The sequence below is a fragment of the Pelobates fuscus genome, chromosome 13, assembly GCF_036172605.1.
Source record: "Pelobates fuscus isolate aPelFus1 chromosome 13, aPelFus1.pri, whole genome shotgun sequence".
Classification (NCBI taxonomy): domain Eukaryota; kingdom Metazoa; phylum Chordata; class Amphibia; order Anura; family Pelobatidae; genus Pelobates; species Pelobates fuscus.
The window spans coordinates 73,033,266-73,061,168 of NC_086329.1; the positions used below are offsets into that span (position 1 = coordinate 73,033,266).

Here is a 27,903-nt window from a genome sequence, read left to right on the forward strand (position 1 = left end):
ATCCGGCGGAGAGCAGCAGACTGGGATAAGTGTGTGACAAAGAGAGCGGCGGGCAGACACATCCTCTATCTAATACATTGTATCAGCCACACAGCAACATGTCTATAGGTAGCAATTTCACCAGACTACTGAAGAAGCAAGTGAGTAATATTAACTCCCAGAAGAAATGGACCCACTCTGTGGCTGTGATAGGAGCTCCATTTTCAAAAGGCCAGGTGAGCTATCAATCATCTTTTTGTGGGCTGTAAGAGAGATACAATGTACTTATCATGAATATATGTGTATGGAATGACTCATTTTTAAGGATTGGTGGGGTTTTTCTGACAAACTCCGGATGAAAGACCAGGCCATGACTTGCAGTCTTTGTGGTGTATATGTGTAGAATGCAGATCTTTAGCCATTATCAAAGCATCAACCAAACTACAATTTTAAATAAATACGTTGCCTTTAAATTTTAGGACTGTGATTTATTTATTTATTTATTTGGGGGGGAGAGGAGAGGGGAGGGGGGAAGGGGTGGGTGGGGGGGGGGTCGATATCATGCCCTATTTACTGGATTGTAAATGTGGATTTAAAAATATGATCTATTTATCCATTTCATGCACTTGAAAAAAAAAATCATGTATATGTAGCATCCTCTTTATCAAACATCCTTCTAGAAACTTCACTGCAAGGGTGGTTCAGATTACAATATAAAGATCCTTAATTCAAATGCCTTTAATTTATCAACTGGATCATTAAATTAAAATTAAGTTTGTGGATTGCATTACTAATGTAATAGATACAATCCCAGACTAACGTTCAAAGAAGTAGCTAGTTATACAGATCACCCAGTGGAAATTTTTATTTAGGTCAGTAACAGATGCAGTGAGAATTCTGTGATAGGGCTCTGTTTGTACATCTTAACTGCTTGTTTAAAAAAAAAAGAAAAGGAAAAAAACTGCTGCATAGTCTAGTGTTCCTTTAGTAATTACACATTTAAAATTCAGTTTATTGCTTGCTTTGTTTTCATTGTTCTGGAAATATTGCAAGTCATGAAGATCTATGTAAGCCCAAGCCTAAATCTCCCTTCTAACTGCAATCTTGAGGATCATCCACTCTGAATAAAGAATTGTGCTAATCCCTCTATAGGTTATTGTTACTTAGAAAGTACTATCATATTAACTGTGCTGGGTATTTTGGTAGACAAAGGAAGGTTTCCTGTTTCCTGTTTAACTATCCAGGCTACAAACTTAAAGGGACACTCCAGGCACCCAGACCACTTCTGCCCATTGGAGTGGTCTGGGTGCCAACTCCCACTACTTCTAACCCTGCAAGTGTAATTATTGCAGTTTTCTATAAACTGCAATAATTACCTTGCAGGGTTAACTCCACCTCTAGTGGCTGTCTAATAGACAGCCACTAGAGCGTCGCTGGATGTCCTCACGCTGTGTGAGGACCTCCAGCGTCGCTCATTTCCCCATAGGAAAGCATTGAAATTATTTTTCAATGCTTTCCTATGGGGAGACGTAATGCGCATGCGAGGCATTGCCGTGCATGCGCATTAGGTCTCCTCGGCCAGTGGGCGGGATCAGTCTCGCCCACCGGCCGACGCAATGCAGAGGAGGAGCGGCGCGGAGGAGGCGACAATGGCAAGGGACATCGCCGCTGCCTCAGGTAAGTGACTGAAGGGGTTTTCACCCCTTCAGTAACCGGGGATTGGGGGGTGGGAGGGAGAGGGACCCTCCAGATCCGTTTTCCTGGCACTGGAGTTTCCCTTTAACCAAAGTCATTTGGGTCGATACAAATTTGCTAATGCTAATTAGTTTTTATAATTTTGGGTCAACTGCAAGTATTGGCTTCTACATATTATTGTCATCTTAAATGTTCTTGATAAAATGCATTAAGGTTGTGTGTTTTATGGTGACAGAAGGCATAAAAAAGATTTTGAGCAGATAGCATTTAAATCATTAGCTTACTGACTTTTTTTTTTTATATATTAAAAAGTCAGAAATCGGTGTGTAGATTGTAAAAGTACAGGGAGCCATGCTACAAAAAGTGAAAACTCAACGCCTGTCTCAAACGCTATCTCTTTAAAGGAACACTATAGGGTCAGGAACACAAACACCATTTATGTCGTTTGCCCCCAGCCCACTTAAAAGGAATTAAAACTCACCTTATTTTCAGGGCTGCACAGGTCTGTTGGTGCTGGCCCCGCCCTCTTGATGATGTCAGAATTGCCGATTTTTAGCTAATCCAATGCTTACCCATGGGGAATGCATTGGATTGGCAAAAATCAGCAAGGGGGCTGGACTAAATGCCATTTTGGCCAATGAGAACCTCCTCATAGAGATGCAGAGCATGGGGAAGCTGAACGGCAAGGCTGCCTACTGTACAGCACTGCCCCAGGAAGCACCTTCAGTGGCCGTCTGAGGAGTGGCCACTTGGAGGTGTCCCTAGGGGCAATGTAAACACTGCCTTTTCTCTGAAAAGGCAGTATTTGCATGAAAATGCCTGCATATAATGATTATACTCACCAGAACAAATACATTAAGCTGTAGTTGTTCTGGTGACTATAGTGTCCCTTTAATCTTTCTGTCTGTCTAATAATCTAATATATTTTATTATGCAAAACTTGCTGTACTCCTCTTTACTGGTTTTATTGTGATAAAATTAAGTTTTGTTTTTATTTATTTTTAATCTCACAATTAAAAAAAAAAAAAATGAACAACAAAGCACATGAGCTGTTGATGAAGGAGTTAGGTTAGATTCAAAGGATTTTTCGTAGTAATCTGTTCTTAATCAATTGCTATGCTGATTTTAGTGACCAGCTAATAAATGTATTTTATTTATAGAAAAAGAGAGGCGTGGAACACGGACCCACGGCGATAAGAAATGCTGGACTCTTGGAAAGGCTTTCCAAAATAGGTAAGACAAGTAAAAAAAAAAACATATTACACAAAAATATTACAGACAATTGAGATAGAGTTCAATCGTAGGTAAATGTTAATGAATTTGTTTATTGCTATATCAAAAATCCACTTGCTGGTAGAGCATTACATGCGATTCCTGTGATGGTCCCTAGAACAGTCTGGTAGTTTCATACAGTGTGTTGTTAAAACTAGCAACATAGTTAGTTACTTATTAAGAGGCTGAAAAAACACCCAAGTTCATCAAGTTTCTTGCTCTACCACAAATCCAATGCTATCCCTCTGATGGTCCTTAGTATAGTCTGCTAGATCGATCCAGTCTGTTGTTAAAAAATAGCAACATATTAATAGAGGCTGAAAAAAAGACTCGAGTTCATCAAGTTCAGCCTTTACACATCTGTTACACGGGCTGAAAAGAGAGCGGAGTCCATCAAGTTCAGCCTTCCTCACGTGCGTTTTTGCTGTCGATCTTAAAGAAGGCATAAAACACAGTCTGGAGCGTATCGAATTTTGCAACAAACTAGGAAAAAAAATTCCTTTTGACCCTAGAATGGCAGTCGGATATCTCATTGGCTCAAGAAGCTATTATCCCACTAATTAAAAATTATATGTGTTTTATGTTGTTACAAGTATTAATCCAATTGCTGTTTAAACATCTGTACAGACTCTGATAAAACCACCTCTTCAGGCAGAGAATTTCACATCCTTATTGTTCATACTGTAAAAAAAAACATTTCCTTGCCTTAGACGAAATCTTCTTTCTTCCAGTATAAATCTGTGACCTTGTGTCCTATGGTCCTGATTTAAGGACCGATTTCCATACAATGGTTTACAGTGGCGTCCAAATATATTTGTATAATGTTATCACATACCCTCTGAGGCGCCGTTTTTCCAAACTAAATAGATATCAATTTGTTAACTTTTCTAAGAAACTAAAATGCTCCATTCCTTTTATCAATTTTGTAGCGTCTCTGCACTTTTTCTAGTGCCATGATATCCTTCTTTAGAACAGATGCCCAAAATTGCACAGCAAATTCAAGGTGTGGTTTTACCAGCGAGGCAAAATTTTATTTTTATCCCGAGAATTTATCCCCCTATTTATACATGACAAAACCTTACTGGCCTTAGCCACTGCAGATTGACATTGCTCATTGTTGCCTAGTTTGTTGTCTACAACAATTCTAAATCCTTCTCGAGTGTTATCACTAATTCACTACCATTTAGGGTGTAAATTGCTTGTACATTCTTTACGTGGAGTGCATAACTTTGCATTTCTCTACATTAAATTTCATCTGCTATTTGAGTGCCCAGTCCCCTAATCTATCTAAATCCCTCTGTAGCAAAGCAATATCCTGCTCGTATGGCAATACTTTACAAAGTTTTGTTTTATCGGCAAATACTAAAAACATGGCTTTTAATGCCTATTTCAAGATTATTTATAAATATGTTAAATAGGAGTCCCAGAACAGAACTTTGAGGGCCACCACTTGCCACCACTGTCCAGCTTCAATTTTTTTTTTAACATAAATGACTACCCTCTGTACTTTAGATTTAAGCCACTGTTCTCCCCAAGAACAAGAATTTTCATCTGGACCAATTTCTTTGGTTAAATTAAATACAGAGGTTCACTTATTTCCACACTTAGCTCCTTAAGTACTCGTGGGTGAATACAGTCAGTCCCCGGAGCTTTAATTACATTAACTTTCTTTAGCTGCCCTAGCACCTTGTCTTAAGTCATCCAGTGATTGCTAACCTGGACACCATAAATTGTTTCTGGATTACATTTCCCATGTCCAGAAACCATTTATGGTGTCAAGGTTAGCCATCACTGATTAGTCATCCAACGCAATTTTTATGCAATTTTTTTTTTTCAGCAATCATTTGCATATCTCTTGCCATAATATTCTACTTAATATATACTGAGGGAAAATAATAATTTAAAATGTCTGCCTTTTCCTGGACTTCATGAACTATCACGTTTATCTGTTTTCAGTGTACTCTCGCTTTCGATTTTTTTTTTTTTTGTATTTTAGAATTTATGTATTTAACATTTTTATCGGAGTTGGTTTTACCCTCTTTGGCTATCAATTTCTCACTTTCTTTTTTTTATAAATTCTTTATTTTTGCATGCATGAGATTTATATATGGTTCATCATATGAGAGGGTGACGGGTTACAACGTTGGTTAAATAATGCATTTGACAATTTTCAGCACAATTTTTGTTAATTGAAACATGCATAAAATCCTAGTTAGAGAGTGAGGTCACGTAAGAGTGTGGTCGGACTATTTGTTTGTGGTTTCGATACCTAGGTCATGGCAATTTCTCATTTTCTAGTTTAGCCACTCTAATTGCCTTTTTGCATACGTTATTGGCTTATTGTTAACCCAAAAGAAGTCAAAAAGGAAGAAAAAAATGGATGTAATTCCCAATCCAGCCATGAAAATATTAAATATGAATTTCAAGGTTAAAAAAAAAAAATCTAGAGATTTTTAAAAATGTATGCGGAATCTGATAAAACATACTTTTTATGAAGGAAATTCCAATATTTTATCATTCTTACTGTAAAGAACCTTTTATTTTTATAAAAATGAGAATAAAAGTAGGAATGTATGAGATGGAGAGCTATCTAAATAATCCTATTTGTAAATTGAATATGCTATCTGATTCCGTATTAAAACGACAGCTGTTCTCATTGGCTTTGACTTTCTACTCTGGAATAAGTGGTTTATTGTTACATAAATGATTTAAACTTGACCTATGTTTTGGCTTTTTTTCACATTCCGAAATGTGTCCTAATTTCACACTGCAACCTGAATTGACACCTGGTCTAGATTGTCATTCACAGGGGAAGGAAGGTTGATATAAAATCACTGCTTTATATGATCCATACATTGCTTTGCAATGTCCCTAGTTTGTTGCATAAGCTTTTTGCTTTTTATAAGAGGAGTTACTTTTAAAGGATTCACCATGTTGGTCTCAAACTAGAAGACAGCACAGTATATCACTTCTTCTAGTAAGGGCAATTTAAACATGTTGTTGTACTTGAAAGACGTTCTCCTCATTGCAGAGAGATCTGGTTTCACTGTAAACATGCCAAAGTGATGTCAGCTTGGAATTTGCAAGTCATACATCCAACTGCCTGCAGAACGCTTGATGAGTCGACTGTATCTGTGCCCTTCGACTCGTTGGATGTGCTCACACATCAGTTATTCTTCAACATGAGAAAGCATTTTGTAAAATTTAGAATTAGTTTTTTTCCCCTTTATTGACAAAATCAAAGAGTTTCCTTTGTGCTGTGAATCTTGCGTCACATACCCTGTGAATCAGTGCAGGAAATGTTGAACGAAAAATAAAAAGTGATGAACTAATGATGGTAGTCCCCATTACTGGGAGTATAAGACTGACCCATCATGTAGGTCTTCGGATGACTCTTATGTTTTAGTCACTCTGTGCCATTTATAGGTGTAGGGTGTGTATTATAATATTGTTCGGGGAATGCTTTGTGTTATCCTCTGTCTGGCTGTGGGGCCTTGCAGCACCATCTGTTGGTTGCAACAATTATGTGTACTACCCGAATAGCAAGACTTCTTAATTTGCACATTAAGGTAGATTTGCACATTATGATTTATGCATGCAGGGGACATATTTATTGTTTGGCTTCCCCACCCCTATATATGTTTTGTATTATTATGAGTGCCTGTATGATTGCCCATATGATTTTTTTTATATGTATTAATTTGAGTGTGTCACCATAAGTTTAATGTAATGTGGACAGGTGCTAGTCCTGAGTGTAAATAAAGTATTGTGTTCTAGTTCCATTGGGAACTGTGTGTCCTGTCTGGTTTGCTCAGGGATTCCAGTAGCAACGTTTTCAGATCTGCTTGCTGGCTACACTAGTCCCAGGTTGCGAGGACAAGAAAGAGCTAGGCCTGAGAGCAGCAAGTGCCTTTGGAGAGGCAGTGGTTGAAAGCAGGACAGGTAGAGGAGTCAATACCATCTGCTTGGGAGGTGATGCATGGGCAGAGGAGTTGATACCTGCCCTGGAGTTGATATGGGCAGATGGGTCAATACCTGCCTGGGAGGACACGCCCATCTGGGTAAGCTGTAGCTGTTGGCTTGACCGCTGGTCACCGTAATGGTCTTTGCTGGTAGAACTACATCCCTGGGGACGTTCCGTCACAAGTGGTTTTACCATTTAATAAATCTGTTTGGCACATGTTTACCAACTGTCTCTGTACAGTATTCCAGGGTGCACACAAATTTGGCAACATGACCAGTTACCTGATATACTAGCATTTGTATCACTAATTTTTGATGGGTACTCTATTCTACATCTAATTGAGTTTTTGTAGCATGGTATTTTAGGTGATCTAAATAGTGGATTTATATCATAGCTTCTCTAGTCCAAGTTTTGTATTGGCTTTACTCATTTCCATGTTGTGATTAGGATATAGGAATCTAACTTGTTGTGAGTAATGGCAAGACACTGGCCAAGAGGATTTGGACAACAAGTGGACAACATGGATAGAAATACATATTATTGGTCCTTAGAGTCTAAGAGTTACTGGATTTAATGAAGTACCTCCAACGAGGCAAATAGAAAAGGAGATTGCGTTCAATCTAAAGCAAACTGGTATTGATCAGGCTAGTTAAGAAACTGTTTGGGACAAACTACAGAATACAACAAATGCAAAATACTCCACTAAGAAGGCATTGACTTGTTTAGTTTATTACCATCCATGGACGCTCTACTGTTGGTGATGCTGGTAAATCTACCGTTCTAGTGGTTGTAATCTCTCTTGCATCTCGAAGTGCTCCAAGTGCACATATGAGAAAGTGACGCGCAGAAATATGAGTTGTCAGAATGTTGTGGAAGGGCATTGTCCAGCATTAATTTGAGTGAACGATGGAATGAAGAATAATGAATGACACTTGGAACATCATGCCATGAGTCCTGAGGAGGTGCTGCAATGTGGTGGTAGAATGCCTGCACAACTTTTAAAACGACCACACCTCTCAACATTATAAGATCTGTAATGGGGATAGGAAGTTGGCAGGTCTATGGGGGTGCGAGTACCACCACTTTTGTTAGAGTTCCTAAAATGACAGTCCCACCTGGAAATTGGATGGGATCACCCAACAAAGGGGTTGTCACTTTGTCTAGCTGGCCCCACTTAGAACAGAATATGTGTTAAAGTACTTTGTGAAGAGTCAGAATTTTAAAAACATGTTTTTTCGACTAGGTAAGTCCGCAAGCCCAGCAGCCATTGAATAGTCATCTTAATTTTCTACATCTGTTTATTTTTAACTGGTGTAGTTTACCGGAATATCTTTTAAACCTGTTCATAAAAATAGCTGTAACTCATATTATTATTATTATTATAGATATTTCCACTTTAACATTTCTTGCAAATGTACAGGATGGTATTTTAATGTAAAAAAGTGAACGTTTCCCAGGTTAACTTATTTTTAAATTTTTTTTATTTTTATTTTCCATTTGTCAAAAGGTCCGAGCATATCCTGAAATGTATAAAACAATTGGGGTTTACAAATTGAGATAAAAGAATTAAAGCTAGCAAAGCAAGTGACATGTCTTGTGACCAGTTTGTGTCTTTTCAGAAGACGGTCATTTCAAAGTACAGTTTTAATAATAATGTATATCAGAACAATTAAAAAAGAGAGAACTTCAAAACACCTTACAAATATCACCCCAAAACTGCACTGGCTGGTATTTTTTTAAAATATGTTTATAGAAGGCAATGACCTACTCTTGCCAATTTTCTTTACATCCCTTTAAATCCATATAGAAGCTATATTTTGGTGTCCTTTACCGGGGCATTATATGTTCTAGATACCATCCAGTTTCCTTAGAGTTAACAATCAGAAGAAACCTTTACAATATATCTTCTTACTGGAAATTGCACATTTTTGTTGATGCGAATTTAAACATTCCATCAATTGATCTGTGAGACAGAAAAATTGGCCTGGACACACCTGATGCCCAAGGCCCATACTTCTCTCTTGACAGTCTGTCAACCCTGCTGCTACTTGTTGGCTACAATGTGTTCTCATGTAAACTGAATTAGCAGAGACCCAAGTAGGAAGCCACACTGGCTTCTATGACTCTCTTGTGGCCAATAACCATCAGCAAGGGGAGGAGAGGAAATTGCAGTAGGCGGTGTGGTTATATATTTATTCGACTCACTGAACAAATTGGGGAGGAACCCAGTTCTACCCGGGCAGCTTTTGGCCTATGACCCGTTATGGCACATTGGGCATTTGTCTTGTTTGCTCAAGGGCCAGTCTGAGACTGATTGTTAAGACAGAGCTGTGGATGTAACTCAGCCATGCGACCCCACATTGGAGAGTATGGGGTAAAACCAACAGCCAGAGGCGGATCCAGAGCCCAAATTTATGTATCAGATTTTATCTTTAGAAAATGGACATAGGTATTTGCACAAAAGGATACAAAAGAAATGGCACTTACCAAACTGGCATATTTCAAGGTGCATACATGACCAGGACGGCAATCCAAATGTAAATTCAAAAAAAACAGACTCCCAGAACAGTAACTTTGTAAGGAACAATCAAGCACCATTTCAGCCCCATAAAGGGCTTTTGTTATGAAGCTTGGTTTGCCCTGGTACGCCCCCATTCCCTCTGAGATCTGCCTCTGCCAACAGATTTGAAAAGCACCTCCATGTTCTCGCACACAAGGTTAACCTGTTTATTCAGAGGAAATTTTCATCACAGAATATGTTCACCCAGTAAACAAGAGGAGATCTTAATATAGGGATATGAGTCTGCTTGATAGCTACCTTTCTATTTTAAGACTTCAACACAGGGAAGGGAAAATCAGATTGTAAATGTGCTTTGCGACTGTGTGAAATTCAGAACAAGTGGAAACACAGTCTAGGGTTACTTAGAATGAGTCAACAAGTATTCAATTACATGGAGGGACATTGCAAAATCTCTATTTAGACTGAGAAAAACATGTCCCAACTTAGCTGTTCAGGTAACACTATGTCCAGGTAAAATGTGCAGCGTACAGGTTTAAAGTCAATAACAAAGTAATCAGTGACACAGTGAGCAAAGATACATTGCTGGAGCAATACAAGATGAGCTGTCGTGTTTGAGAACATTTCACGTGATACCCTGGAAAACAGCTACTATTTCTTAACGCTCTGTATCCAATCAAAAGTCACAAATGTTTAAGTGATGCAGAGAGTTTGAAAGCTCACAGCGGTTAAATTGTATTTTGTGTGCACACTGGTCGGTCAGTGATATGCAGTGTGACGATTCCAAGCGCTATAGGGTGCATTAAAAGTCATGTATAGTCAACACTAATATTCTTATGAGGATAAAGTGAAAAGTGTTAACCTCATTTGATTAGTCTTGAGATCTAGAGGGAACTGATATGCTGCTACCCAATTATACTCTTGACAGTGATTTGCCTTGGCAGGGGAACCAATCTACAAAGGTAAACACATAGATATCTACATTTAAAATATCTTTTAAGAATTGACACAAATTAAGATGACTTTTTATTAATTAAATACTGCTTTTTGACATGTATTAATTAGGCAATTCACAATGACCGGCCTTTTGTTGAAGGAACAGCGTATCTTTAAAATAACTAATATATATATATATATATAATTATTATTTTTAATTATTGTTTCTTTCATGGTTTAGGTCGTTGGACCCTCTTAAAAAAATAAATGTATTAATTAATTAAACGCTATAATACTCTTCTGTAATCTAGCTCTGGAACAGTTTCCTCTTAGTAGATGATTATGACTGTCTGATGATCCTCTATATTAAGATGTTGTAGATTTGGTACTTAGAATGTCCCTTTAATTCTTTTCTTACCTGCTGTGGGAAATTGGCAAGTGCTATATGAAAGTGGGTACAGAAAAATCAACCCTCAAATGACAATAAAGGGGTACTTAGAATGTCCCTTTAATCCTTCTCTTACCTGCTGTGGGAAATCAGCAGGTGCTGTATGGAAGTGGGAACAGAAAAATCAACCCTCAAATGACAATGCTGATAACCTACAAAGTTAATTGCAGACACTCTATTTACAGAATTGATTCCTACCTTAAATAAATATTGTCTTAAATTACCTAAAAACCTATACATCGGTGGTACAAATAGAAAAAAAAAATCAAACCAAAGCTTCATCAAATGATTGACTAGTTGTGCAGTGGTGGTTTCAAACATGTATGCCAATATATTAAGTGACTATTATATTAAAGTACAATTCAAAGGTGTGAGACTGCATGGACTGGGTCCTTGCACCATCACCATAAAAGGAAAGTGATGTGGATATGGTGTTTGGACTGTCCTTTTAGGTAGCATTTGAGAACCACTGCTGTATGAGCTTTAATGAGTCTTGCCAAGTCAGCCATTCTGAATGTCAAAATAATTGTAATCCATTCATTTGTATTGACGGGAATATTTATACTTGACTATCCTTAGTCACATTCATCTTTTTGAAGGAGTAAAAATTACCTGTGTAAATCCTAGGTTAAGCCAAATAATTTGTCAACTCAGATTAGAGGGCAATTGCATCTCTGCAACTATATAGCAACCTAATATAATATCTATATCATTTTATCCAAATCATAATTTGCTTGGTTTTTTATTTTCTGTTTCTGCAGGATGCAGCGTATACGATGTTGGAGATCTGAAATTTGCCCATGTTCCTAATGACGAACTCTACAATAACGTTGTTAAACATCCTCGCACAGTTGGGCTTGCCTGTCAAGTATTGGCTGATGCAGTAAGCAGGGCAGTTGGAGCAGGACATACCTGTATAACCCTGGGAGGAGATCACAGGTTGTTGTTCTTTGCATTTCTTTGTGTTTTTAATTCAAATATTGATTCTTCTTTCTTATGATTTTCAGCCGTTAGGGGACTATAAGCGTGTATGCCCCCCTTAAAGGGGAACTGTTACCTCTAAGGATTTTTAATATTATGTATACTTATCTCTATACTTAAATAATATGTACCGGTATTTGTGAAGTGTGAAAAATAAAATTAAATGGGGATATTTACCCCTAATTATCTTGCAGTTTGGCCCGTCCACCTTAGCTCCCTGTCAATCATTGTTATAAGCGCTGTCCCTTGCAGAAGAGAACTGGATTATGATGTATTTTTCCAAATCTTTAATGGAAATTTAAAGGGACACTATAGTCACCAGAACAACTACAGCCTAATGTAGTTGTTCTAGTGTCTGTACCATGTCCCCGCAGCCATTTTGCTGTAAACACTGCCTTTTCAGAGAAAAGGCAGTATTAACATTGCTACTTAGGGATACCTCCGCTGGCAACTAGAGATGCTTCCTGGGGCAGTGCTGCACAGTGTATCATCAGTACCCAAATTCAAATCTCCCTTACTAGTACTGGGGCAGAACACCAAATAGCAGAGCAGATGGGGCCCCCGAGAGGACAACTTACTTCCTGTATGTCCAACTCGTCTGGTTACAAATGCGTGTCTGTTAGTCCACCCATTGTACAGCGTTGCGTAACTTGTTGGCGCTTTATAAATATTAATAATAATAAGAAGAAGAAATGTTCAGCATCTCCATGCAGAGTGTGGAGATGCTTAACACCAGTGTTACATACTGGGCAAGACACAGACCTAGTAAGCACCGCTAGTGGCTAGTGCTTTTAAAAGTTCTAATCTAGCTGATAAACACTATTTATTATACATTTAATTTTGAAGCTAATTAGTGGGTTCCCTCAGTTTCTCAGAATCTCAGATGCCCCACTTCACAAGTTTTGGTCATGGTGGTATCCATTATATCATAATTTATAAAAACTTGACAAATTTTAATTTTAATTAATTCTTTATTTGCATTGCTTTTAATTAGGTATCGATGTTGACGACAACAATGACACATCTCATTTCTTGTTCTGCAGCTTGGCACTGGGGTCAATCACAGGTCATGCCCAACATTGCCCAGACTTGTGCGTAATTTGGGTGGATGCTCATGCCGATATCAACACCCCTCTGACGAGCAAATCAGGGAGTCTTCATGGTCAGCCAGTGTCATTTCTACTGAGGGAGCTGCAGGATAAGGTACAGCTGCTATCATTGACATTCATTATTCATGACATCTTGGCTTCGTTTCAGGAACTAGTGAGGCTTGTCAGGGGCAGGTACTGTACAACCAATGAGGTAGCTCACTGCTCTGCTGTTATAACGTCTGCTGGCAAACAGCCCAGTTATTCCTGCACAACATTGAATTGACAGATCTTACCAGGATACCTAAGAACACACCTGTTTGTGTTAAATTGCATGTAAGCTGTGCATATCTATGTTGTCCTGCTTCAACCTGTTGGTATCAAATGTGTCATAGGGTTCAGATGTACAGGGTGAATGAGGTCAGGGTACACTCAAATACCTGCAAGATGTTTACAGGGCTATTCAATGAAGTGAGAATTCAAAGGGAATTATAATGCTTAGGCCAAAATAGCTGATCTGGGAGCACAGCTGACTTAGAACACTTTTTCAATTCAGCTATTTTGGCCTTACATTTGAAATTAATTTTGAATTCTTACTTCTTACTCTTACTAATAATTAACCCTATCTATGCTACATTGCTCTCATCATTACTATTAAAGTGAAACTGTCAATTTAGATTTTTGCAGAACCCCATGGCCAAATAAAAGCAATAACTTGTTTTTATTTTACTAAAATTATCAGTAGTTTTTAAGCTCCTTTTTTATTTTTTACATTTAAATGCAGGTAGGCACCTTTGTGCATACTGTCCTAATTCTGAGGTCATTCTGTGATGTTCAGAATCTTGAGTGTTCGTTTCTTCAAAATGTTCTGCCTTGGCTCAAGTCATTACAAACCCTTGTGTGGTATATTTCAGTGTACTGGCAAAGGTTTATTGCAATCACCATGGCCACTTCAGTGTTTTGAAGTAGTCACGGTGCAAAGTGCCTGTACGTGCACCGTTTTAGTATAAAGCACTACACACACACAGATATTTCATTTAGATGCCAAGTCCATCTCCAGCTGCAACATAAGCCAGTCTGAAATTAGATTTTCTAAACTGGCTAATGTGAATTCTGGAGATCAAATCCATCTGTTTTCAGCTCCCATGACATGCCCATTGATGGACATCCAATCATAGCACTGTCCCCACCTGTCCTCCATTTCTCCCTTTCCACCTTAGAGCAAACACAATTGCTGCGCATGCACCTTCAATTTTGCCTCCCTATGAGAAGCATTTAAATAAGCCTCGTGAGTTGGAGTGACATCATAAAGGGCGGATCCAGCTGCAGAGAGAACTTGGTCTGGATGTTAGATTGAAAGTGAGGTGTTTTTACTTAGCAGAACGTGTCAGGTTATAAGTGAAGGCTCGTCCCACCCCACTTTTTGTTGCAAATAAAATAAAAAAAGAACAATGTGTTTTTTGTGGTAAATACTTTTTTTCTTTTTTTTTTTTATTGATCAGTGTGTTAGAAAAAAAAAACATGTTGTGTCATCATGATTCGTTCTGCAGTGCAGGGTGGTAAATAGAGGCAGGTGGAGCAGCACTGCCTCTTGTTTTTGTGTTGCAATTTAAAAAAAGTCTAATCTATTTTTGTGGTAAGGACCAATAACTGTCTGTTAGAAAAACATGTTGTGTCTGACATAATTAGTTATGTAATTTATTAACTCCCACCTCCCCCTATGGGAGCATGGCCATAGGTACAGGTGGTTCAATGAACCTCAGTTTTTATTGCAAATAAAGAAATCCAATCTGTTCATATAGGAAAATAATACTTTTTAAGTCTGTCATGATTGGTTCTGCAGTTTATTCCAATCTTATTGATGTCTAGGGACGCTGCTGTGCGGTTATGCAACTAATCAGGTTTTGGGGCTTATTTTTTTAAGCACCCTGTTTATGCATATAGACTTTTCAGAAATGCTTAGTCCGCTGTGCCAGGATCTCTGATTTCATCCATTTTTTTTTTTGCATTGGACCCTCAGAACCTGGATGTCATGAAAGGCTGTAATCGGGTAACAGCACTGCGGACTATATAAATGATGTTGAACAAGGCATCCGACTGTCTAATATTATTTAATATTGGCCTATCTTACCTTTTACCAATGAACTTTTTTTTTCTCATGTTTTTCATTTTTTTTTTAATTTTTTTTAAATCTTATTTTTTTCTATCTTGTCTTACTTCTTCCATCATATTGAAATATAAACCTTCTTCAGTTTCACCATCATCAGTCACCACTGGTTAGGAAGCCGGAAAAAAAAAAAAGCTGTGAGAGAACAGGCAATGAATCCGTTATTTGTACCATAACCAAAGGGGACCGTGTCAAAATGCTGAAAGGAGCCTCTTAGGAGTGAAGTATGTTGCAATTTAAACTTAAATTGCATCTAGTAGTAGTTTAGTGTCCACGCACCTCTTTGAGGATTTTTATTGTGTAATGCTGAATTTGTTGCGTCAGTGTGTGACATCACAAATAGTTCCCTTTAGCTCAACCAAGTCCACTCACATCTAACAAAGTAGATTTTAAAGTGTTTTCTTTTGAAATTGGCACTTTTTATAAAGTAAGAAAGAGGAGGCACTCTTTTAACCGCGGAAGCACTTCAGCAAACCAAGATACTTTCGAGATTTAACAAGTGACATCACGATCCATTTCAGTCTAGACACAGACAGGGCATGGATTGCACTGGAGGAGTCTCCTCCTCTGCCTGCTTTCTCGAGGCAGGTGCAAAGGGCACTGCATTTAGCAATGACTGAACGAGCTAAGATGGCAGAACTCAGGTCCAATATGGAGCTCAATACAGAGGTGTCGATTTATTACATTTTTGTTTTATTTTCCACACCTCATAAACGCATATTTGTTAAATAAAGGGCAAAGTAAAAATTATAATGAAAATCCTGAGAAGTAAGGTTTTCTCTTTATGTTTTTCCAATGAAGCCTATTTATTCAGCCGTCTAGCCAGCCATATCAGCTAATTGTGAAATTGCCACTAAGTAAGTGAAATGGCTTTTTTTTTTCTTCTAAACACCGCACTCTGCATTGTCAGGGGAACAATTGTCAAAATCTATTCTCCTGCAAATTCCATCAATTGCTTTCATAGGCTGAATTCTCCCACACAATAGAAATGAGTATTGGTGGTAGGCAGGCAATGGTGTAATTATACCCACTGAGTCCATGTCACTTAGACAGAGCTATTGTTTGCTCAATGCACTGTGGAAATACATTTTATACTATAAGAAATGGTTATGTGAATTAATAAAAACCTGCTGATATTTATAATTCATGTAGCTGATGATAATTTCGGATTCAAATAAAATGAAACAGACAAATGCTTAAAGGGACACTTAGTAAATACAATTTATCAAAGGGGCACTCCTAAGCAACAACAGCACTACATCTTACAACAAAAAAGCACTACATTGCTGTTTTCCTTTGGCTAGAAACACGCCTCTAGTGGCTGTCATCCAGTCAGCCACCCCTTAAAGACACAGCTTCTGAAATAAAAGGGAATCATGACGGAATTTTTCTGTCATGTGTCCTTAAGGGGTTAAACCACTTCCACAGCAAGATGGCGCCGAACGAGGCTAATTTTTTATTTTTTTTGTTATAGAGAACTATATTAAATATCATATAACATTGGGTAGTATGTTGTTTCTTGTAGTAATCACACTAGAAGGCTTGTTGTAAGATGATTCACTGTTATGAGTGCATTGGCCCTCAAAGCACTGACAATCTAGAGTTTGTCAGTATCTCCAAAAATAGAATTGTGTTTTTACACCCCACCCCCTCTAGATGGTATACTGTTTCAAGCAGGGTCTTCATCAACCTATTCCTGCAACATTTTGTAATTGCCTCATTTATTGTAAAATGATTCACTTTATAATATTGTAAAGTGCTGCTTCTTCAGTCGGAGCTATATAAATGCCATAATAATAATAATAATGATAACTAAATCTTAAACTGCTTGTGTTTCTTGAGAACTTGAGAAAGAACTGCAGTTGGGTCAAACGGTTAACTGGCATTGGGAACCTCCATACATTTTGAGTGCTTTTTCATGTATTGACGTGTTAGGAATTTTTTCTTTTTGGATTTTATATTAAATGGTTGCGGAGCCAGAGTCCATTTTTTGGCACCTTTAAAGTGTGACTATATAAAAATATATTTATACATATTATAAGTGGGAGTTTGTGGCACCATCCCTTTTATTTATTTTTATTTCATTTGTATTTTTTTTTGATTAAGGACTGGATTGGGAACCACTGTAGAGTCAGGTACCAGCTGCTAACCTGTTTAAAACATTTATCACAAAAGTGTATTGGAAGACTGTTATATGTACTGAGATGGATTAGCCCATTATTAATGGTAATTCTATAGTATTATATTACAAAACAATGAGTGCACCGTTTAAAGAACCATTACATTCCTAATTTATATCTATTTTCTTTAATACAGATGCCAATAATCCCTGGATTCGCTTGGGCTAAACCATGTCTTTCTAGGTCTGACATTATATACATCGGTTTGCGTGATCTTGACCCAGCTGAGCAGTAAGTAATTTAAAATTTAAAAAATGTCACAAAATAAATCCTAACCAACTGTACATGTGTATAATTTTTCATTTTGACACTTTATTGCCTTAATGTGATGACATAGAAATGATCAAAGAGTAACATTTATTCTACATACAATCTTCATAACATTTAAAAAAAAAAAAAAAAAAGAATGTACGTATAAATTGTTTCTTTAAGCGTACAAAAAATATAATTTTTAATAAATATTGTTATGGTGTGAATTTAAACCACAATATGAATATTTAAGCATTGAATTGTTGTGAAATTAAAACCAAATTACAAAATTTAGACCTAAATAGCAGATTTGGAAGGAATTGTTTGTTGCCAGTAGGTAATAATTGGCACCCTGGGGGTGCTCTTTAGCACCATCGCAGAATATAAAAAGAAAAAAAAAACATGATCATGCCATCATATTCTGGACAATCAAAGTTACATATTTACATAGTAATATAGGCTGAATATAAAGACCATTAACTACAGCCTTTTACACACATTCTTGTCTGCTGTTGATAAAAAAAAGGTGGAAAATATAAATGTAATCAGGCTTAAGTAATGCCAATAAATGCTGAGAAAAAATCCTTCCAGACTCCAAAATTACTTGCACCAACAAGTTGTTACCATACATATTCCCTACTATATCCCAGAATATTTTATTTTCAAAAAAATACCGTCAAAAGTTCTATAAGAATGTGTTCTTTTCATATTGTGTAATGATTTTGAAAGAATTCCTCATGTATTATTTATTTTGTAAAGAATCCATTCCTCTGCCTTTGGTGAAGTCTACTTTCTCTAAATGAATAGCCTCTTGTCCGTCGTTCAGTCCTAATAATAAACTTGATACCAGAGAACATTTTGTACAGGGCCTGTATATGTTATATCAAATTCACTCTGAGACAACGTTTTCCAAAGTAAACAATTGTCTTGCCTTTCTCACACAGTAAAATAGATAGGCTACACTGAGTTGTAGCAGTCCAAACAGCTTTAATAAAAGCAATACACCCCTATATATACAATCTTTCGACTCCAATGAGCCTTTATCATGATAAAATCTATCTACTGTACTTTTTTTCTTCCATTCCCCTGACTATTTTTTTTAAGCTAACTTTATTTTTTCACAAACATTTAAATGAAAGGAAAGATCCTGCCTGTGAAAAACTGTGGTCATTGTTTGTGTTATATAGAGTTTACTTTTATAATTTTATAATCTGATTTGCATTTTATCATTGATTTGCCTTGCAGGTTTATTCTGAAGAAATACAATATCAGCTATTATTCAATGAGACACATTGATTGCATGGGAATCCATAAAGTTATGGAGAGAACATTTGATCAACTACTGGGCAGGTACGCAGTGGATTATGGTTATCTACCGAAAACTTTGGTGACATTAGTGACTATAAATATCTAATATCAAGCGTTTCATCAGTAATAGCTGGATTACGAGTTCTGACAGTTTATCTAAACATCTGAATATTATGATATTGTACATAAAAATAAGGAGACAGGAATATAGTTGTGCATATGCATTATATGGTACAATACCACAATGTATAAGTATAGCTTCTCATCTGATATAAATATTTTAGGTGTGTACTACAGAGGAAAGCAGTATTTAGAAAGACACGGAGTAAACACTAAACTGCAGTGAATTAAAAACAAAATTGCAACATTTAAGCTACATTAAAGTACCACTATAGTGCCAGGAAAACAAACTTGTTTTCCTGGCACTATAGTGTTAATAAGTGCCCCCCTCCCGCCGGGCTCTAGGGGGCGGAAGGGGTTAAAGGCTTACCTTTCTCCAGCTCTGGGGCTGGAGGGCTCCCTCGGCGCTGGGGACTCTCCTCCCTCTATCGCCGAATGCGCATGCGCGGCAAGAGCCGCGCGCGCATTCAGTCCATAGGAAAGCATTCTCAATGCTTTCCTATGGATGCTGGCGGAAGCACGGAAGCGCCTCTAGCGGCTGTCAATGAGACAGCCGCTAGAGGCTGGATTAACCCTAAAGGTAGGCAGACAATGTAATAGAGCAGCAGGAAATGCTAGCAGAATGCTTGGTTGTATAGGGAGAGGTATTAGCAGTAGAAAGAGGGAAGTGCTCATGCCATTGTACAGAACACTGGTGAGACCTCACTTGGAGTACTGTACACAGTACTGGAGACCCTATCTTCAGAAGGATATTGATACCTTAGAGAGAGTTCAAAGAAGGGCTACTAAACTGGTTCATGGATTGCAGGATAAAACTTACCAGGAAAGGTTGAAGGATCTTAACATGTATAGCTTGGAGGAAAGACGAGACAGGGGGGATATGATAGAAACATTTAAATACATAAAGGGAATCAACACAGTAAAGGAGGAGACTATATTTAAAAGAAGAAAAACTACCACAACAAGAGGACATAGTCTTAAATTAGAGGGACAAAGGTTTAAAAATAATACCAGGAAGTATTACTTTACTGAGAGGGTAGTGGATGCATGGAATAGCCTTCCAGCTGAAGTGGTAGAGGTTAACACAGTAAAGGAGTTTAAGCATGCGTGGGATAGGCATAAGGCTATCCTAACTATAAGATAAGGCCAGGGACTAATGAAAGTATTTAGAAAACTGGGCAGACTAGATGGGCCGAATGGTTCTTATCTGCCGTCACATTCTATGTTTCTATGTAAACATAGCAGTTTCTCTGAAACTGCTGTTTGCAGCAGGCAGGGTTAACTCTAGATGGACCTGGCACCCAGACCAATTAATTGAGCTGGATGCCTATAGTGGTCCTTTAATCAAAATGTGAATTTAGCCAAACTGGATATTTTTCTAAATTATTTATTGTGGTCTACATTTTATAATGTGGTTCTCAATTCACCACTGTTCAGCTTTTTTGAATACATGGGATTTAAAAGGGAATTACCCGACTATTGGACAGTGTTTATTATGGAAAATAAAACTGTGTGTCTAAATGTGGGCCTTTGAGTAGGGCAGACCAGTAGGAGACATAATGATGATAAGTTGGTAAAAATAGCATAAAGTTGTTTGGAGCAAAGCCAGTTTGGGCTGCCTGTGCTATTGGCACAGTCCTGGTTCCAAATGACTACATTTATAATACAAAAGAGAAACACCCCAGCAATTGGCAATTCTAGATATAATGATGGTTTTATTAGGTCATCAAAGGGCAATGTTTCGACACCAAAGGTGTCTTTCTCAAGCCATAAATAAGGTGTATCATACCAATCTGTTAAATAGGTGTTCACAAGAAGAATCATCCAGTCACAATGCTGTTTAACACTTTTGGTGTCAAAACGTTACCCTTTGACTGAATATAACCATCATTATATCACTAATTGCCAAGTGTTGGGATGTTCCGCTTTTCTATTATGATGATGATGATGATTTGGTGGTCAGGGACACCTGGAGAAGGGGTACTCCGGCTCAAAAAGGGGCTGAGTGGCAATCTTCATTCCAGTTCATCCTAAAGCGGATAGAGTTGAGGTCCGTGTTCTGTGCAGGCCAGTCAAGTTCTTCCACACCAAACTCATCCAACCATGCTATGTGCACAGGGGCACAGTCATGCTGGAACAGAAAAGGGCATTCCCCAAACTGTTCCCACAAAGTTGGAAGCATAGCATTGTCCAAAATGTCTTTGTATGCTGTAGCATTAAGATTTTCCTTCATTGGAACTAAGGGGCCCAGCCCAACCCTTGAAAAACAACCCCATACCATTATCCCTCTTCCACCAAACTTTACAGTTGGCCCAATGCAGTCAGGCACGTAACATTCTCGCCCATCAGGCTGCTAAACAGAGAAGCGTGGTTCGTCACTCCACAAAACACGTTTCCACTGCTCCAGAGCCCAGTGGCGGTTTGCGTTACACCACTCAATCTGGCTTTCTATTTTTGCTCCAAACAACTTTATGCTATTTTTTACCAACTTATCATCATTATGTCTCCTACTGGTCTGCCCTACTCAAAGGCCCACATTTAGATCACATTTAGACACACAGTTTTATTTTCCATAATAAACACTGTCCAATAGTCGGGTAATTCAGCTTTTTTGAATACATGGGATTTAAAAGGGAACAGTGGTGAATTGAGAACCACATTATAAAATGTAGACCACAATAAATAATTTAGAAAAATATCCTTGGTGATGCGAAGCTTGCATGCAGCCTCTCAGCCATAGAAACCCATTACATTAACCTCCCGCTGCAGTTTTTGTGCTGATATTAATGCCAGTGGAAGTTTGGTACTCTGCAGCTGTGGTAACTTTTTACACACCATGTGCCTCAGTACTTGGTGACCCTGCTCTGTGACTTGGTTATCTTCCACTTAATGACTGAGTTGCTGCTGTTCCTGAACGCTTACACTTTCCAATGCCACTTATAGCTAACCACGGAATGTCTAACAGGGATGAAATTCTATGAACTGACTTATATCAAAGGTGGCATCCTATCATCGTACCACGCTTGAATTCACTAAGCTCTTCAGAACAACCCATTTTTTTCACAAATGTTTGTATATGCAGACTGCAAAAATAGGATCTAGGAATATGCTATACAGGGCTGCCATCAGAAATTGTGGGGCCCCTAACACAGCTCAAGGTCTGGGCCCCTGTGTGCCTGCCTCCAAGCCCCGCCCACAGGAATACACACACACGGACACAGACACAGAAAGATACACAGATACAGATGCACACACACACACACACACTGACGTACATACATACTCACACACTGACAGACACACATACATACAGACATACATACAAACTGACATACAGATATACAAACAGACATACATACATACATACATAATGGCATACATACACATACATACTGATATACATACATACATACAGATAGATATATACATATACATACATACTGACATACACACTCACAGACATACATGCATACTGACAGATATATACATACATACACACAGACATACATACTGACATACACACAGACATACAGACACATACATACAAATATACACACAGACATACAGACACATACATACATACAAATATACACACAGACACACATACACATACATACATATATACACACAGACACACATACACATACATACATATATACACACAGACACACATACACATACATACATATATACACACAGACACACATACACATACATACATATATACACACAGACACACATACACATACATACACACAGACACACATACACACATACATACATACATACATACACATACATACATACATACACATACATACACACACAGACACACACACACACAGACACACACACACACACAGACACACACACACAGACATACACACACAGACATACACACACACAGACATACACACACAGACACACACACAGACATACACACACAGACATACACACACACACAGACATACACACACACACAGACATACACACACACACAGACATACACACACACACAGACATACACACACACACAGACATACACACACACACAGACATACACACACACACAGACATACACACACACACAGACATACACACACACACAGACATACACACACACACAGACATACACACACACACACAGACATACACACACACACACAGACATACACACACACACACAGACATACACACACACACACACAGACATACACACACACACAGACATACACACACACACAGACATACACACACACACAGACATACATACACACACACACAGACATACACACACACACAGACATACACACACACACAGACATACACACACACACAGACATACACACACACACAGACATACACACACACACACACAGACATACACACACACACACACAGACATACACACACACATACATACATACACACAGACATACATACATACACACAGACATACACACACACACAGACATACACACACACACAGACATACACACACACACAGACATACACACACACACAGACACACACACACACATACACACAGACATACATACATACACACAGACATACATACACACACACAGACATACATACACACACACAGACATACATACACACACACAGACATACATACACACAGACATACATACACACAGACATACATACACACAGACATACATACACACACACACAGACATACATACACACACACACAGACATACATACACACACACACAGACATACATACACAGACATACATACACACAGACATACATACACACACACAGACCTACATACATACACACACACACACACACACACAGACCTACATACATACACACACACACACACACAGACCTACATACATACACACACACACACACAGACATACATACACACACACACACACAGACATACATACACACACACACACACACACACACACACAGAGATACATACATATATTCAGACACACACACACACCTCATTTATCAGCCACCCTCCTCTTACCTTTAAGTTGCAGGAGGGTGGCTGGGGATGATGGGAGTGAGCGGATGCCTCTCCTCTTTCCTATTCCTCTCCCTCCGGTCTCCTCCCGCGCGCAGTAAGCTGTGAGGAAGTGACCGGCCGTCACTTCCTCCCAGCAGCCCTTGCGGTGCTGCCGCAATTTTTTTATTTTTTTTTTAAAGGGGCCCGGTCGCGCAATTACCCGGCCGCAGCGCTGACCGGGCCCCTGAAGATATAGGGCCCATCGAGTGGCCCTAAATACTTGGGCCACCTGATGGGCCCTGGTGCAGATGCCCCTGCGGCAGTTTTGCCGCTCCACGTGGGGCCCGGGCGGCCGGGCCCCCAGGGCCGCCGGGCCCGTGACAACCGTTATGGTTGTCACCCCCTGATGGCGGCCCTGATGCTATAGCATAATACCTAAAGGCAAAATCGTTTAACCTAGTGCAGCTATTGTGTATAAGTTGCTGTAGCCCCAACAGCAAGCAAAATATAGCAATCCAAAGTATTCATCCATAAAGCACAGCATAGTTATAGGTACAAGTGCAGCCCAAATGTATTCAAAGAGCATCTAAAGTACAGACATGAGTACAGACTGCATGGCTAGCTGCTTGATTTTTATACATCTGTGCCAATAGGTCTGATTAAAACAACTTAATTAAATAATTAAGAGGTGTGTCCCAATACCATTGACCATATAGTGTATGTATGCATTGCATTTAATGCATATAATATAACTATGCTACCAATGGAACAGTCATGGGAGGGCTTAATAAAAAACAAAGGAATGATGACTTTAGACAGGCAATACGTTTAATGCAATCTAATATTTGTCTAGCTATTCAGATTGGACTTGTGATATGGATGTTTACTTGTTTAACCAGATCATAAGCTAGTGGTTTCTTTTTGGTTCCAGCATTGTTTATTTCATGCATATTTATTTGTATTCATGATGCAGGAGACAGAGGCCGATTCATCTAAGCTTTGACATTGATGCTTTTGACCCAACGTTGGCTCCATCTACAGGAACCCCAGTCCTAGGAGGACTAACCTACAGAGAAGGTGTCTACATCACCGAGGAAATACACAACACAGGTAAGTTAATGATCCTTAATTGCTCACAAAAGCGTAAGGGGGCATAGTTAGGCCTGGTGGGGGAGCAGGGGGCACAGTTAGGCTAGGTGGGGGGGGCAGGGGGCACAGTTGTGCTAGGTGGGGGGGCAGGGGGCACAGTTGGGCTAGGTGGAGGGGCAGGGGGCACAGTTGGGCTAGGTGGAGGGGAGCAGGAACTGCTTAACTTACCAGGCAGAGGATTCGCCTGCATGTAGCTCTGCCCCGCTTGCAGTGTAGCCACGCCCCTGCTTGCCATGTAGCTCCACCTCCGATTGCCGCTTAACTCCGCCCCCTTTGCCCTCACTGATAGACCCGAGTGGGGTCTGTCAGTGAGGGCTGAGTTAAGAGGCAGGGGGGGCGGAGTGCGGCCACGCTACACAGCGCAGCCTGTATTAGGGGAGAGCTCTGAGCTCTCCCTCACAGGCTGTCACTAGGAGACAGTGCGAGCTGTGTAGGCTGTCAGGGCGCCCCATGGTCCATGGTGCCCTGTGCGGCCGCACAGCTCGCACACCCCTAAGGCCGGCCCTGACCCTAGTTATCTGTCAGAATGTTGAATAAATATACTTAATGATATTTCTCACAACTGTGGATCTACACCAACATTCACCAGTTTGCTTATTCCTACCAGCATTACAGAATACTAAGGCAAAGCCTTATATATTTGTTATTCACAGACCTGCATTGATTATCTCACACAAAACCTTAGAATGGGTAGGAACTCTGCACACAAACTCCTAAAATTACAAGATAAAAAGGAAACCAGTCTCCTTGCGTTCGACTGTTTTAATTACACCTATTTGCTGTCCCTGTGCAATCAATGGGAGCCTTGTATTCTAACTTGTACATGTCATATGTTATTTTTCTTCTTAAATAATGATTTAACACATGGAAGCTAGTTGTTAAAAATATTTTCCATATGACAATTGTAACCACAGGTCTGCCAACATGCTTTAATAAGTAGAACAAAAACAAAAAGTTACCTGTGCTCTATCCCAAATACCTATTCACATTTAAATAACTGGAGTCTTTTTTTTTTTTTTTAGTGTTGATCCAATGGCCATTTAAGTGTAAGCTTTAATAAGTACCTATTGCCCATTTTTTTCCAGGTATGCTGTCAGGTATGGATCTTGTAGAAGTCAATCCATTACTTGGTGCCACCTCTGATGAAGTCAAAGCAACTTCAAATCTTGCTGTAGATGTAATCGCTTCATGTCTTGGGGATACAAGAGACGGTGCTCACATGATTATAGATGATCTGCCTACACCTAGTACAACGTACGAATCTGACAATGAAGAACAAGTGAGAATTTAGCCTCAGTCAACGTGACACTCCTTGTTCATTCCAGGACTCTGATTCAGCACTGAAGGGTGGACCTAATTTGACAGAGAATGCTCTGTTTTGCAATTTGTTTTTTGACCAATGACTGTCTTTAATGCGAACTCGAACTGCAAGTAGCAGATTAACTTTGGACTATCTTGTAAACTGTGGGACATTAGAATGGCTGACCCTATAACATTTAAACTGTATGCATTTTACTGTTTGGGATTATTTTAACCAATGGTTGGCATTGATAGTTCTGTGTGCTGTGGTGTCTGATGGCATCTTAAATGGAGGTAGCCACACTGTGTAATGTTTTACCAAGTCGTGGAAGACCTCTTGTTTGCATGACTTGAGTTGTCATGGACTACAGAAGTGGAGGCTAAATTGTCCTACAGACATTTACTATTTTTGTAACTGGATCCTACTAAAGTCTATCAGGTAACTCTATATGTAGAGCCTGCTTAGACATATTGTATATTGGTTTAAGCGCTGAATTTCTTATTTGAGGGCATAATCTAGCTATCATTGTCAAGTCTGCAGACTTGCTGCCAACTTTACGGAGGTTTACGGTTTACGTATGGCTCCCATGCTATCTGAACATTTCGCAATTTGATACATTTATATACATATTTGCATAATTAATTTAATAGCTAATCATTGCCCAACATAAACATGGTATATGCCCATCTCATCAATGAAACACTGGCTCTACAGCTGGCAAAAGAAATATATATGAAATCTTAAACATTGTGTGTAGGGTTGTGGAAATCTTCAAACTTTATGCTAGGTTATATTTATGCAGTGTTTTTGATTCTTTTATTTTATTTATTTTAAATTCCTATCTTATATTGGGGAAGATTTATTTATCAAGACAAAAACAGGTTCTATTATGGGGCCAAATAAAGAGCTCACTAAGGGGCAATACAATGTACAATTTAGCACTTTGCATCCAGAATAGCACCTGTTTTTCCTTGATATAGCGCCAACATTGTCTCTTCCAATAGGTCACAACTAACTCACTGAATAGATGTCAAACTTTAAGTGTTTGTTTTGTGTTTTTTTTTTTATTCCGCATATTGTTACATTAGATAATATTGTGCAGACAATTTCTATTTTTTATAATTTAAAACTGGATCCTAATTTGATTACATTATTTTAGCAGGCCTCTTGTAAGATGTTATTTCTAGCATTAATAACTTCTTACAATAATATCTTTTTTTAACAGCATGTAAAGAAAATAGATGATAGATTACCATTTTAATTGACAATTTAACAAAAAAAGATTTAAACATCTGTTTAAATATGCATAAACGCCAATAAAATTGGATTATTTTTTTTCCAATGTTCCTTTCTCTGATATGTATTTTTCTGGTTGTCCACATTTCACTAGTAACATGCTAAAATCTGTCTGTGAGTATTTGTTTTAAAATCCTATTTCTCAACATTTAATTTTCACTAGTGTATCACATGGCTGACCCTAATGCTAAATGCCCTATAGAGGTGTCTGAAATGACTCAAAGGGATACACATGCAACCATATATGGAGGTAAAAGA

The 27,903-nt window shown here is 38.6% G+C and overlaps 1 protein-coding gene across 1 annotated transcript; it reads left to right on the forward strand.

The window, feature by feature from the left end:
* Positions 1-27,684, forward strand: ARG2 (arginase 2). Its single transcript, XM_063439000.1, has 8 exons — positions 1-215; positions 2,835-2,907; positions 11,574-11,751; positions 12,837-12,996; positions 17,365-17,459; positions 18,723-18,827; positions 24,874-25,010; positions 26,135-27,684. The coding sequence occupies exons 1-8, from the start codon at positions 99-101 to the stop codon at positions 26,338-26,340; spliced, it is 1,071 nt and encodes a 356-aa protein (XP_063295070.1). The 5' UTR covers positions 1-98; the 3' UTR covers positions 26,341-27,684.
* The last annotated feature ends 219 nt before the right edge of the window (positions 27,685-27,903 follow it).

Coding starts and splice junctions, on each gene's coding strand:
- ARG2 (XM_063439000.1), top strand. CDS start 99: ATGTCTATAGGTAGCAATTTCACCAGACTACTGAAGAAGCAAGTGAGT. Junction 2,908..11,573: donor GGAAAGGCTTTCCAAAATAG/GTAAGACAAGTA, acceptor CTGTTTCTGCAG/GATGCAGCGTATACGATGTT. Junction 12,997..17,364: donor TGAGGGAGCTGCAGGATAAG/GTACAGCTGCTA, acceptor TCTTTAATACAG/ATGCCAATAATCCCTGGATT.